Source organism: Lissotriton helveticus, chromosome 3_1 (assembly GCF_964261635.1).
Source record: "Lissotriton helveticus chromosome 3_1, aLisHel1.1, whole genome shotgun sequence".
NCBI classification, from domain to species: Eukaryota; Metazoa; Chordata; class Amphibia; order Caudata; family Salamandridae; genus Lissotriton; species Lissotriton helveticus.
This window is the reverse complement of record NC_136061.1, coordinates 548,764,552-548,778,150: the sequence shown is the minus strand read 5'-3', so window position 1 is coordinate 548,778,150 and position 13,599 is coordinate 548,764,552. Positions and strand designations below refer to the sequence as shown.

At 50.0% G+C, this 13,599-nt stretch overlaps 1 protein-coding gene across 1 annotated transcript in view; it reads right to left on the bottom strand.

Annotated features, from left to right (window-relative positions):
• VPS8 (VPS8 subunit of CORVET complex) overlaps window positions 1-13,599 on the bottom strand; it is a 2,052,516-nt gene that overhangs the window by 1,928,704 nt on the left and 110,213 nt on the right. Inside the window, exon 3 of the mRNA XM_078680452.1 lies at window positions 6,814-6,944. Coding sequence (XP_078536578.1) covers window positions 6,814-6,944 — 131 coding nt within the window. The remainder of the gene's footprint in view (window positions 1-6,813; window positions 6,945-13,599) is intronic.

Genomic DNA, 13,599 nt, shown 5'->3' with positions numbered 1-13,599 from the left:
GCTAGCTTTTTGGTGGGATCTGATGGGCTTCCGGGTGAATTCATTTTCTTTCTGGATCTATGTTTTTTTTTGCGTAGTCTTCTGGGGAAATGAGCTGCTACCCGTGTCCGTATCACTGCCTGTGTCTATTTCGCTGGACAGAAAAGACTCAGAATCCTCATTTACGGAGTAGAATTTGTCACCTTCAGGTGAGCCTCCCCCTGCTCTCCCCTGTGCCCCCTCATATCTAAAGTCATTGAGGGCAGGGTTGGGATTTTTATGTACAGTGTAGATTGGGCCAGCAACTCCTGCACCTGCATCGTTGAGTGCTTCCACCAAGTGCGGTTCCGCCCCTCGTTTGCCCGGGTCCCTCAACACACCGTGTTGCCAGCGTGGGATCGGTGGGGTAGAGTGCCCCTCAGTCAGCGTTATTGGGGTTGTCCTGCTCTGGCTGTGACCATCCGCTCTAGGGGCCCCCTCACTCTCCGTTTGCTGCATGTTTCCATTCTCGCTCCTCTGTGACTCAGCAGCCGCGCTCCCTCGCGTCTTCTCATCCAGCACCTGCCGTTGCCTGGCAACCACTGCTTCTGCGTCCACGAGGACGCCGTCGGTTTCCGCGTTGCTATCTGAGTGAGCTCTGTCCAGGGCTGTGCTTGAGGGCTCCGTAGCTCCTTGGATTTCCGATGATTTCCCGGCAAATGCTTCGACCAAGGTGGCTGTCGAAAATTATCTTTATTCTTTGGTTTGGCCCCCAGTGTCTTCTGTGCAAGGGGATCGCTGGTGCTCCCGGAGCCTGAAACCGGGGCAGGGGCCAGGATCTCGCTGTGTCTGCCCTTTTGTTCGGCACCCTTCTTTGCTTGAAGCCTTCATGCTGCACTAGTGCTGGTACTGGTACCGCTGCCTGCACGTTGTCCAGCGCTGGTAACAACAGCCGGTTTCAAGTCGTCTCTCCCCCTTTGAGTGTCCGCCTTCTGATCTTTAGCCTCCTTAGGCAGTTTGGCAGACCGGAGAGACATACCGAGCGGGCCCTTGACCATCAAGGTCAGAATATTTGACAGTCCAGTTTGCGATCGTCCGATTAAGAAGCTTAGCACCCTTCTTAGCACCGACGCAGACCGATGCTTTCTTGGGAACACACTGTAGGCTACAGAGCATGGGTTTCAATCCATCTATGAGGGAGCTGGGGATAATGCGACTGGTCGCTACAGACTGTCAGCGGCCATCTTGCCTCGAAGCTTTATTCTCGCTGCAGAACATCTTGATAAAATCCAAGATGACTGGTGGGTAAGAAAACTGGCGGAAACCTCAAGAGATCTAATTCTCATGTTACTTGAACAAGCTAAAAGCAAAATTGACAGTGTTTGAAAAAGAAATACAAAAAACACAAGAAATTGCAGACCTAAAATTAGAAGAACGGCCTAAGAAAAATTATGCTACACTTGAAGAGGTGCTAGAGAAATTTCATTAACACACTAAGGGCAAGAAGAAATCTACATTTGTTAAGAGATGAGAGAGATTATAAACTAGGCAGGGTTTATTTTTATTCCTATGCCAGAAAATATGACCACACATTTAGGGTCTGATTAAGAGGCTGGCGGTCCAAAGACCACCAGACTAGGGGGCGGGGGGGTCTTCTGACCACCCTATTACGATTTGGGTACTTGGGCTGTCACAGCCCCTGGTTGTTTTGCAGCGGTCAGGAGGTCGTAATATGCTTGGCGGGACCACTGTGGTTCCACCAAGCATATTAAGAGTTTCCTCTCCGCCGGCGGTGTCATGGAGGTTCCTCCTCCATGAACACAGTGGCAGAGAGGAAACAAAGGGGGCTCCACAGGGCCCCCTGTGCCTCCTCCATATGTGGAGGCACACAAGGGGGCACAACATGTGCCCCCCTGTGTTCATGTACACCAGTTCCTGCACGGCATGAACTTTACTGTTTTTGGCGTTCCCATTGCGGTGCCCATGTTCAGGGCTCCTCTGTGGGAACATAAAAAACACAAGGCCTGCCAGACGGGAGGAAATTCCTAATCTGGCAGATGGTCTGACCTCAGGTTTGGCAGTGCGGACCGCCAAAGTAGTAATCGGTCCCCTAGTGGGCAGAAGCCAACCACTAAGGCTGTCTCTCAGGAAAGTATATTGACTCTATATTATCTATATCTGACAGTATTGACTATTTCATCTATGTCTGACAAAAATGTGAATGTGGTTAATAGATCAAGAACTTTTTTAGAAGAGCTGAAGTTGGTGGAATCTGACCAGAACAGCGACCACAGGAATGGTCAGTAAAAAGACTACCGAGAGAGAAAAGAGGGGCATAAAAAGCACAAGAACAACAGTAGGCAGAGATGAGGGGCGTGGCTTGCCAGCCAAGATCACGGCAGCATCCTAACCCGGCTCCCACGGCCCTATACTAATCCGAGGATATCCTTACCCGACAGCGACCACTGATGGCTCCTTCTGTAGTGTTGATGCCCGGGTGCCGTGAGGAGCCTGATTTAGCTGTTCGGCCAGTCCTAGACACCCACTTCGTACTGGGCTGAGGCTCACCAGATATTGCACCCAAGATGGTGCCATGACCTAGATCTTGTGCAGCCACAAATCATTGTGCCCCAAGCTGCGCAACCTGCACTAACCCCTCATCCCGCCTTCTGGCGCTCTATGGCAGCCCCTGGAGGACTGGACCCCCTGTGGTGGTGATGCATGACGATGGTGATCTGCCAGCCACCGTGGTCTATTCCTCCTGATGTTAAGACCTGGCAGCCGCGGGCCCGGCTCAATTGGATTTGCGTTGGAGGTGGGTGCAGAATAGTAGCACAGACGGTGCCCACACCATATCACCCCTGGATCTAATTGGGGCTAATGACTGTGCAGAGCTGAGCAGCTCTTGCTAGCGAGATGAGGGGGGACTGACACCTCTGTCCCCTGTGGCCTAATAGGGGAATCCTTGGTGGCACCATACTTCTGAGAAAGGTGGCTACGTGTTGCCAGCAGTCTGTGGCCCTGGAGGAGACCCTCTCTTGCTCTCCTCCTCCACCTTGCTGACCTAGACCTGCACTGTGATCCTCTGAGGCACTGGGGGGAATTCTTTTGAGGACATGGTGGGTGACCACCAAATCTGGAGGTGCTGCAGACCGCACTGGGGCGGCTGCCCTCTGTGACACCCTAGAGGAGCCCCCTTCTGACACCGCACTTGGAACCACTCTGTGGGAAACCCACTTATCTGCAAGATAGCACCAAACTTGGCCCACCCTAGCACTGTGCATGGCTACACCCGTGGGAGACCCCACTAATTTGTTGCACAGCAAAGACTGGTCCCTGCCTTTTTTGGGGGGACTGTGGAGGACGGGAGATCTAGCCTCGTGGCACCTCCCTGCTCTTCCAACTTTTCGCCTTTGTCTGGCAGTCCCCCTAGCGGTGGCAGCTGCTCATACTGCCCGAGTGGGACAAGCAGTCACTTGACTGAAGACGCCGTCTTTATTTGTTCTCTTCTGAAACGGCCTTGGCGATGGGACAGGACAGGCCCCCTCTGCGCTGGCAACAGTACAAACTAAAATGGACCAGTATACCAGGCCTACCGCTGGCACATGCCGAGCTGCTCTCCTCCACTGACTGAACCCTCGGGACAGGCGGACCAAGATGTCATTCTTTAGGTGACCCAGGACTCCAGAGCAGCAGTTGAAGTCAAAATAGATGAAGTCCAAATTCATGTCTCCCTGTTATGCCAAGATCTCTACAATGTGGGCAGTTGTGTTATAGACACCGAAAGCAGAGTCTCTATGGTGGAAGACAATTTTTTTATTTTTTATTTTATTTATGAAGTTTTATATAGCGCGAACCAGATCCAGAAGGATATCAGAGCGCTTTACATGAGGATCAATTGAATCACAAGTTACATGTTATATCCAAGCATAGTAAGGCACAGGTACAGAGACAATGAACAAGAATAGCAGATATTAATGGATACAATCATTACATATATAGCATTTAAACATCACACGAAGGTGGATTTGCTTTATCCGATCTGCACATCAAAACAAGTCTTCTTCCTCTGAGAAAAAAGATTCACCTATGTACTAGTTTCAAATATTGGATGTTGAGTGCCACCTTGGTGTAAAATGCTTATCCACCTCAAGCATTAGAGACTGACCATCTGCCCACCAACAATCTTGGTCTCCAAGCTGCTCTTGGTGGCAGCGCCATGAAAGAATGGACTGAAGATGCTGAACACTGGTTGCAGAGAAATAATGTGCGATATATTGGCTTCACTGAAGGTTTTGACACAATTACCGGTGGCGGAGATTAATTCAAGCATTCCAGTCAACACTTTTTGTATGCTACAGTTTATTGTCCTAAGTAGGACGGGTATGCCCAGACATGGGTGCTGTGCACACCGTGCCGCTGGCACCAAGCTGTATCTGTCTAATGAGCCCACAACTAGGGCAAAACCGGTCCTGGTTTGTTTGTGTTCCGTGTCAGGGAGGACCTGGCTAGGCATTTCGGGCTGGACTGTTCCCATGGCAGCAGAATTAAGACTGATTTGCATATAGCTGGGTCCAAACTGGGGTGGCATGGTGTGCAAAATATCGATGGACTGGGTTGCGGCCCGAGTAATTACCAATGGCTGAAATAATTCAAGCATTCCACAGATCACTTTTCTGTATACTGTAATGGCACCCCCTACGCCGCGTAATTGTAAGAGGTTGTCTGCAGTGGTGTCGAATTCCTAAAGCCTGATGCCCAGGTCATATTGTTTGGGGCCAAGGACAACAGTGTTCATGTTTATTTTGTCCTAGGGACAAGTAAGCCCAACCCCCTGCAGCACAAACCCTTTGGCTGCCAGTTAACAGTATCACAATATGGCTCAGGGAAGGGCATTTTCTAAGTAATATTAGTGTCCATATGTTAATACTGTTTGAACTTGTATTTATGGTTCATTAATACAAAGCCTTTATTAATAGGGTGAGCGCTCTAAGGAAATTTTGTAAGTTCAGACTGCACTACTGAATGTGGTTCCAGTATAAAAATGTTTACATGTGTTTGCAAAGATTAACATTATGAGGCTACGTATAAAGCTTCCAGGATGCTCTCTGATTAGATGCAAATATATGCAAAAGCTTGAAAGCAAGATTGATGATTCTTTGCTTTCAAAATAAAATATTTACTAAATAAAATGCAACTTAGAAAACATTTTGCAAAAAAAAAATATTCATAATGGAAATTCAGTGTAACCAGTTTCAACAAATTTTTATAGGAAACCGGTAAATAAACAAGCATTGGCAAAGTCAATAGGTATGGTAAAGTTGGTCAGCCTTTTCGTTTTGTCAATGCGTGTTTTGTTTGACTTCGTTTTTATAAAACTTTATTGTTGTGGAAGCTGCTGGGTCTTCATCATTATAACAAACATTGGCAAAAGTAAAAAATATTTTTTTGTCTCAAAAACCACACATGACCACAGTAGTTACTTGCACTTAACAAAACTTTTTTGCATGTCATTATGCACCTTGTGAAAGAGTAGAATGCCGTCACTCAGCGAAGACAGCTGGTACATAGAGAAAGAGAGAGATAGAATTCTAATAAAAACAAAAAGTGTTGGTTAATGCCAGACCTAAAAAGGCACCCAATTCTTATATAAAGTCACAAAAGTGCACCTTGCATTAGTGCAGAATTAAAAGGGCCACTGGTGTTCAGCCTCTTTCTTTGAGGACAAGGGTGTGTTTTCTTCTCCCATAGGTCACCTCCTCCTTCCTCAATATCGCCAGGACAACCAGCTCACCAAAAGATGAAATGCATGAAGATCTTCGGATACTGTCCCATACGACCGTTCAGCGAACAGGTTGCCACATCACCTTTAAATGGAACTTCATCCTCAATGCTGCATTCGGCATAGGCTGTTACCACTCTTATTACATTTTCCCAGCTTTGTAACAGAAACAGAACATTTGTCCAAGTTCCAATAGGGATGTGGCCACATCTCCTTTAGTGTTGATTTACACTTCTGCCATATCCAATCTCGCTTGGACACTGCTCGCTCCCTTACAACTTTGTTTTAGATTGTCATGTGGCCGAGCAGGAGATAACACCTATACCAAATCGTGATTACGGTCGCTAGGACCAATTATCAAAGGTGTTGAAAAGAGTCAACACCCACAGGAGAATGCAAAGGACACTGACGAATTACTAGAACCACCAGAGTACTTCCCTCTATAGACTCAACACTCACAGGTTGAATGAAGGAAAAGAGGATATCGAACATGCTGATGAATATCATTAAAATCATTATGAACAGGCTGATGTTCTAAGAGAGAAATGGGAGGAGGTATTGGGTTATAGGGATGAAATAGAATGGAGGGAATATACATGAAGGTGGAGGTTGTCTTTTGAAGGCTGTGTTGAGTTATGGCATGTAAATCAATAGGATGTAGCAACAAAAGAGAACTCCTTAATGCCATAAATTGGGATACTCCGTTTAGTGGGGGATTGGGGGTGGGAGCAGAGAATAATCATGGCCAGGAGGGGAAATCCACCTTCAATTATACTTTATTGTAGATAATAAAATAACAAGACGGGGTGCTGCTTCTTGATTGGTTTTTAGTAAGCTATTTCCAATTACATTTTGCAAATAAAATAATTCCTATTCTCGTTGGTGTATAATTAGATTATGGCTGTGTACGAGTTATGCTATAATACAACCAGCGTTATAAACTTCAGAGACGCCAATACATTGCTGTCACGGTTACGAAATAAGTATTGAAACATGTGCACTGGTACCCTTTAGTTACTGAGAATTGGAAACAAATATCACACACAATGGAAACATTTCCACTAAGTCCTTACCTTTTTAGATGTGTGCGATCGCCACTGTCTGAGCTTGCCAGAGAAGAAGTGTCACAGGAGTATGTGTCAATGGTTTCCAAATTCAAAAGAGAAGCATCCTCTGGAATGAAAGACTCATCTTCATCATCAGTCTATAAAAACAAAGATAACAACATCAAGGGATGCGTAATTTAAAATGTTTATTCTTGCCAACATTATTGAAGTGCTACTGTTATTGGAAAGCTGACTGTAAGAATGCACAGGGACTACGAAAAGGTTAAGGCATTCTTCTCAGTTGGAGTTTTGAAGAATGAATGCAGTCTGTTCTGGCCTGTTACAATGAAACCTATCAGCTTTCTCTATGTTTTAGCAAGATGTTGTGATCTACTATTGTGAGGAATTGTAGTTTATTATATGGTGTGGTTGTGCGACCTCTCAACAGAATACACTCACAGAAGCAACTTGAGTCCCGTAAGGCTAACTTGCTAAAACAGAATAAGAAAGTCACGCAACATGAAAGAAATCCGACACAAATTTATAAAAATAGATGGTATTTTTTTTTTAGGCACCAGAACAAACAAAATCCACCAAAGGTTTCCAGAGATATTGATTTTTAAGTGAAACTTAAATCTTTGCTTTATACTCCAAAATGTGAACAAGCACAGGTAATGGCAAAGTTTGGAAACTTTATACATTTTTCTAAAGAATTGTTTTTGAATACTCCGGCCAGCAAAGGGCAACCAACTCCAATAAGGGGAAGGGAAGGTTAGGGGAGGAGCTGGTGAGGAGTAGTAGGACATGTACCTTAGCACCAAAGCAGTCTCAAGTGAAGCGCCAGGCTGTACAGGCGAATCACTCTATTCTGCCCACTTCCAAGATGGCTGAACCCCTCTATTGTTGTCTGGAGCTTGCTAGCCAACCCTAGATGAAAAAGCGATTTGACCACTGTTTCTCCCTTCTGTCTACCTTGACAAAGAAGAAGCCCCTGTTGTGTGTGCTTGCATTTTCTCTTCAAAGCCAACTTCGTCTTCGAAGCTCACCTTTTGGGCTCACTCCCTGTGTGGCTTTTCCTGCCAAGAAGAGATAACATCTCCTCTCTCAGTAGATCCTTTGTAGGCTTTCCTGAGTTGTTTACCCTTCTCCACAGGTAGCCAGAAGGCTATCTTAAGGAAAGACCTTTGCGCGCAACCGTAAACAGGTACAATAAACCTTAGACAACAAAGTTACTAAAGTTGCACGCTACCCACCAGCGACATTAAATTTGATTTAACCATGGCATTGATTCTTTTCATACCTTGAAGTACCAATTTTGGAAGTTCCATTCAGACGTGAGCAAGCTGAGATGTCAGCCTGTAAATCTGACCTTGCCAATGTGGATACTAGCCTTCTAACATTAAAAATGACATTGGTGGGGCGTGGCTTAGCGGGCGAAGATGGCGGTCGCAGCTTCGTAGAGCTCCCGCCGGCCCGGACGACATCCGCTCAATTATCCTGGCCCCTGAGCCTATCCCGCAATCAGTTTACAGAGCGAGTGTGTGTGGCAGCGCTGGGAACCCTCCGGCGCCACGGGCGGCATCCTTGAGTTATCCGGTGCGGCTGTGTTGCCTCGATTTTGGAGCAGCCGTGGGGGTGCACTGACGGACGGGCCGACCGCGCGGCCGGCTGCTGGACCTTGGGCCGCGGAGGCTCTGAGGCGCCGTGAATAAGCGCCGGACTACCTCGCTGATCACAGGTGTGGTGCCTGGAGCGCATCGGCCCACCTGGAGGACACAGAGGCCTACGTGGACGCCGAGCAGCCGGGGCCTCGAGTTTCGTGCTCCCGGAGACGACCCGGACCTGGGCTGGGGTGAATCAGTGGAGGTGCCTGGGTGACTGTGGCCCTCGCATACAACCGAAACACACTGTGAGTAATGCTGCAGCGCTGCCCCAGCAGGTGGACTTTTGAGCCATAGTGAGGATTGGTGTGCTGGACCTGCTCGGGGCGGCCTGCGGGCGGTCTGTGATTCCCCTGGGCCCTCTGTTTGAGGTGGTCGGCTGTGGAGCGGTGAGGGACGTCCAGGGTACCACGTGAGCCCGCGGCACCTGAGGTGGTCCACCGGGCGGCCGGAGCAGTGAGGGCGGACCGGCGACTGGCCTGCAATTGATTCGCGACACTGGCTAGGCTGAGGGCCGACAACACCAGTAGCCGAGGGGCCTCGGACGCATTTACCCGAAGGTAGGAGACTTGCCGCGTGGTCCTGCGGTGGTCGCTCCTGGACGTGCGCGGTGCCTGCGCTTGTGCGACTCCTTCACACGTTGAGGCCCTGAGATTACACGCAGCCATGACCAGAGGAGGTGGCGGTCCGCCCAAGCAGGGGCCCATCGACAAATTTACGGGGCCCAGTGGAGGGTCCGGAGCAGCTGGTGGTGGCGGTGCGGCGGGGCCAGACAACGCGGCGCTCATGGCGGCGATCACCCAGTCCAGGGACATGCTGGACGCAAAGATTGGAGCAGTGGGCGCGGATGTGACTCTGTTGCGCCAAGACCTGCGAAATACCGTGGCACGGATTACGGAGACGGAATCGAGGATCTCGGTGGTGGAAGACGATGTTGGGGCCCTGAAACGCAAGATGGCTGCGATGGAACACATCCAAAAGAACCTCGCGACCCGAGTGGAGGATGCTGAAGGGCGCGCACGTAGAAACAACCTTCGCTTCGTTGGCTTTCCGGAGAGGTGTGAGAAGGACAATATGGAACTGTTTCTAACCCAATGGCTGGAGAGCTGGCTCCCCTCGGGGGCCCTTTCCAATTGCTTTATAATTGAACGAGCACATCGGGCCTTAACACAGAGGCCGCCGGAAGGTGAGCGTCCCAGAGCTGTAATCGCCAGACTTTTGAATTATCATGACAGGGACGTTATCCTGCGGGAAGCGAGAGCCAGGGACTCCATTACGTACGAAAATCGGAAGATCATGATCTTTCCCGATTATACCAGATTAGTGCAGCAGCAACGCCGTTCCTTTTTGGATGCCAAGGCCAAGTTACGGGGTCTGAAGATTCAATATTCTCTACTGTACCCGGCCCGCCTGCGGGTTGTTTATCAGTCCCGGACTCACTTTTTCGATTCTCCTGAGGACGTCTTCAAATGGACTGACGAATCTGTGCCGATCAGGCCGCATGCTCAGCCGGGACTGAATCCTGGTGACCCTGGAGGTTCGTCGCAGGAGCAGAGAGGTCAGCCGGCCCGGACCGGACGACATCGGAGGTCCCGGTCGCGGAAGAGATCCGCTTCCGCCAGCGCGACTCAAGATAGCGGAGCTATTGCATCTGACCACTCCGAGGATAATTCTTGAGACCCTGGGGAGGGATGCACTTCTCGGCTGACGCGGTGGACTCGGACTGCCGGGGGTCCCGCGGTCGGGTTTCATCTCTTGGAAGCACTGACGCTGCCTACATTGCTTGTTCTTAGGGATGGTTTAGCTGTGAGTGGTATTGTGGATGGAGGTTCAGGGGCGACTTGACAGGGGCCTCCAACTACCACACGCTGTGGGTGTTGACTGGGGGAGGGGTGGGCTTTACTGTTCCTAAGGGGTGTTGGGATCCATTGGTATGGTTGGTCTTGGGCCCTCTGTTTTGGGCCCGGGGCTGCCCATGCCGCGACAGGTACTTCAGCGTTCTATGAGGTATAGGGGTGGAGGGTGTTGGGGGCAGGGGGAGGGAGATGTAGGGATGTGGATGGGTGGGGGTCAGGCAGGGGTTGCTATCGTTGATGTTGGGGGGTTTTGGGGCGGGTGGGGGGACATGCACGTGCTGAGGAAGGTGCGAAGTGTGTGGGGGTGGCGCAGAGGGCCTACTTGGTGGACCTCACTTGACTATGGCTGACATGTCTCATGGACTCCCCAGAGAGCCCCTACGGGTAATCACCTGGAATGTCAGGGGGATGCTTGATAAGATTAAACGGGGAGCTGTTTTGCGTTGGGGGAAGAGAGAATCTGCTGATGTGCTCTTGCTCCAAGAAACACACATGATGGGCTCTAAAGTACTTAGCTTACAGAGATTTGGCTATCATCAGGTCTTTCATGCTGGATTCGCCAGGGGGTCCAGAGGTGTTGCTATCTTGGTACATCGCAGGGTGGCCTACGTCCATGAGAAGCAGTGGGCGGACCCACAAGGTCGCTATATTTTTGTCAAAGGTATGGTGGGTGCTGAGCCGGTGGTTTTTGGAAGTGTCTATGCCCCTCCCCCTCTGCAGTGGGCCCTGTCCGAGAAGCTGTTCACGGTATGGGATGATATCCAGGAGTCCTTGCCTGTGGTTGTGGGCGATTGGAATGACGTGATGGATATATGTATTGATCGTCAGAGGCGACAGGGGGTACTTGCTGACTCTCTCCCAGTCTCCCCTACCCGATTGCATGCTATGGTTGAGGGATTGGGATAGGTAGATGTGTGGCGACATATGCACCCCGCAGCGCGCGACTACACGTATGTCTCTGCGGTACATGGCTCCTTCTCGAGACTGGACTATGTGTTTGTGCCTGGTGTCTGCCTGAGCAGGGTGCGAGAAGCCGTGATATTACCAAGGGGGCTGTCAGATCATTCCCCAGTATTAGTCAGGGTAGAACTCCTTAGGAAGCGACAACCCTTCCGGTGGAGGATGTCCTCGTGGCATCTTCAGCAGCCCAGCTATGTCCAACACCTGCGAGAGGCGATCGCCCATTACTAGCGGGAAAACCTAATAGACGATATAGACGCGGCAGTGGTTTGGGAGGCAAAGAAGCCCACTGTAAGGGGGGTGGACATCGCGTGGTGTGCTGCGGCCCGTCGCAGACAGCGGGAGTCCACCGCTAAGGCAGCCAAGCTGGAGGAGGACTTGGAGCAGCGGAGTCGAGGAGGGGGAGACGAGGTAGCGATACGATTGCTTCTCCAGGCACAGCAGTCCTATGCATCTCTATTGATGGATGAGGCTAAGCAGGCGTGGTTGGCCACGCGGAGCAGAATATACCAGTGGGGAGACAAGTCCTGTACCATGCTCCATAGGTTATGTCAGCGCAGTCTTCAACCGATCACGCTGCCAGGCCTCATTGCTGAAGACGGAGTGGCGATTACAGACCCGGCTGAGTTGGCGGCGAGTTTTGCCAACTATTTCAGGGCCCAATATGCCCCGCGAGACTGCCTCCCCGTGGACGACGTAGCTAAATTCATAGACGACTTGCCGCCTAGGGCTGTCTCCGATGAGACCAGGAAAACACTTGACGCTCCCCTTACGGCTGATGAACTGGGGGAGGCACTGGGTCAACGTAATGTAGGGAAGGCACCTGGACCGAGCGGCTACCCCTGTGAATTTTTTATGAAATTCCAACTCCTCCTAGGATCCCATTATCGACGTGCACTGGAGACGGCACGAGAGCGGGGTAGGTTGCCTCCTGCATTGCCTTGACATGCATGATCTCCTTAGTAATAAACAATGGGACCTGGTCTTTATCACGGAAACGTGGCTAGACCAAGATTCCATGCCTGAGGTCCTCGATGCTATCCCTGAAAGTTACTCCCTAGTGAGGCTAGACCGGGAGATAGGAAGAGGTGGTGGGATAGCTATCATAGCCAGACAGGGCCTCCATTGCCAACTAGAACAGGCCAAGATCGTGGGTGGTGAGGTCGGTGCATTTTCCATCTCTGTCAATGGCAGTTGCACTCTGAAGGGCCTACTGATCTATAGGCCGCCTGGCACTGCTGCAAGATTCAGTGACAGCTTATTCGAGGGAATTACTGAGGCGGCAGTGCGAGTCGATAAATATCTGGTATTGGGTGACCTCAATCTTCACCTTGACGATCCCGCTGATAAAGTAGCTAGGGAATTTCAGCAAAACATGAAAGAACTGCATTTTGAGCAGAAAGTTATAAAGCCCACTCACCAACTAGGTCACACACTGGATCCGATTTTTGCTAATTGGGAACAGGTAGAAGTCGCTGATCCCATCCCCATTCCCTGGACAGATCACCACCTGGTACCCTTCCTTATTTATATCCAGGGAGCTCGGTCGGTGATACCGTCTGCCGCTAAACACCGCAGACGAAGATGGATTAACTTTTCCCAAACTAAATTTAATTGGGTCCTCAACGAAAAAGGTCACCTAGGGGGAGTGGGAGTGGAAGCCATAAATACTAACTTTGACCAGCTCATCACGGAGGCTCTGGACCAGGTGGCTCCACTTGGTATAATAAGAGGGGGTGGCCGGGTGCAGAGCACGGCGCCATGGTATGATGAGAAGGTGCCGGCAGCTAAAGTTGTGTGTAAACACGCAGAACGACAATGGAGGAAAGCCCTTACAGTACTTGCGAAATCAGAGTACACAGCTAAACGGCGCATCTACCACAGACTGATTAGGAAAGCCAAAACTTTATACTTTGGCACTAGGATTCTGGAAGCCGAAAATTCTACCAAAGAATTGTTCCTAATCTATAAAACACTATCGGTAGGGAAACCTGTAGCGGTGCCGGAAGAGCTCTGCACGGTGGAGGGTTGCGACCGAATAGCAGAGTTCTTTGCTAAAAAGGTAGCAACAATTTATGCCTCCTTCCCACAGCAGACAGATCAGATTTCTAAGCCTTTGGAAACAACTAAGGTATTAGGGAAACAGCGGCTGTCCAGTTTCACCACCCCCCCGACTGAGGATCTCATCCGCATTTGCGGATCCATACGATCTGGCTCACCTAGGGACCCTACTACACCCAGACGGCTAATGGGAAGCCTAGACGTCCTCGAACCATATATACGTCATCTATTAAACACCTCTTACGAGTCACAGACTGTTCCCGCTGCGTGGAAAC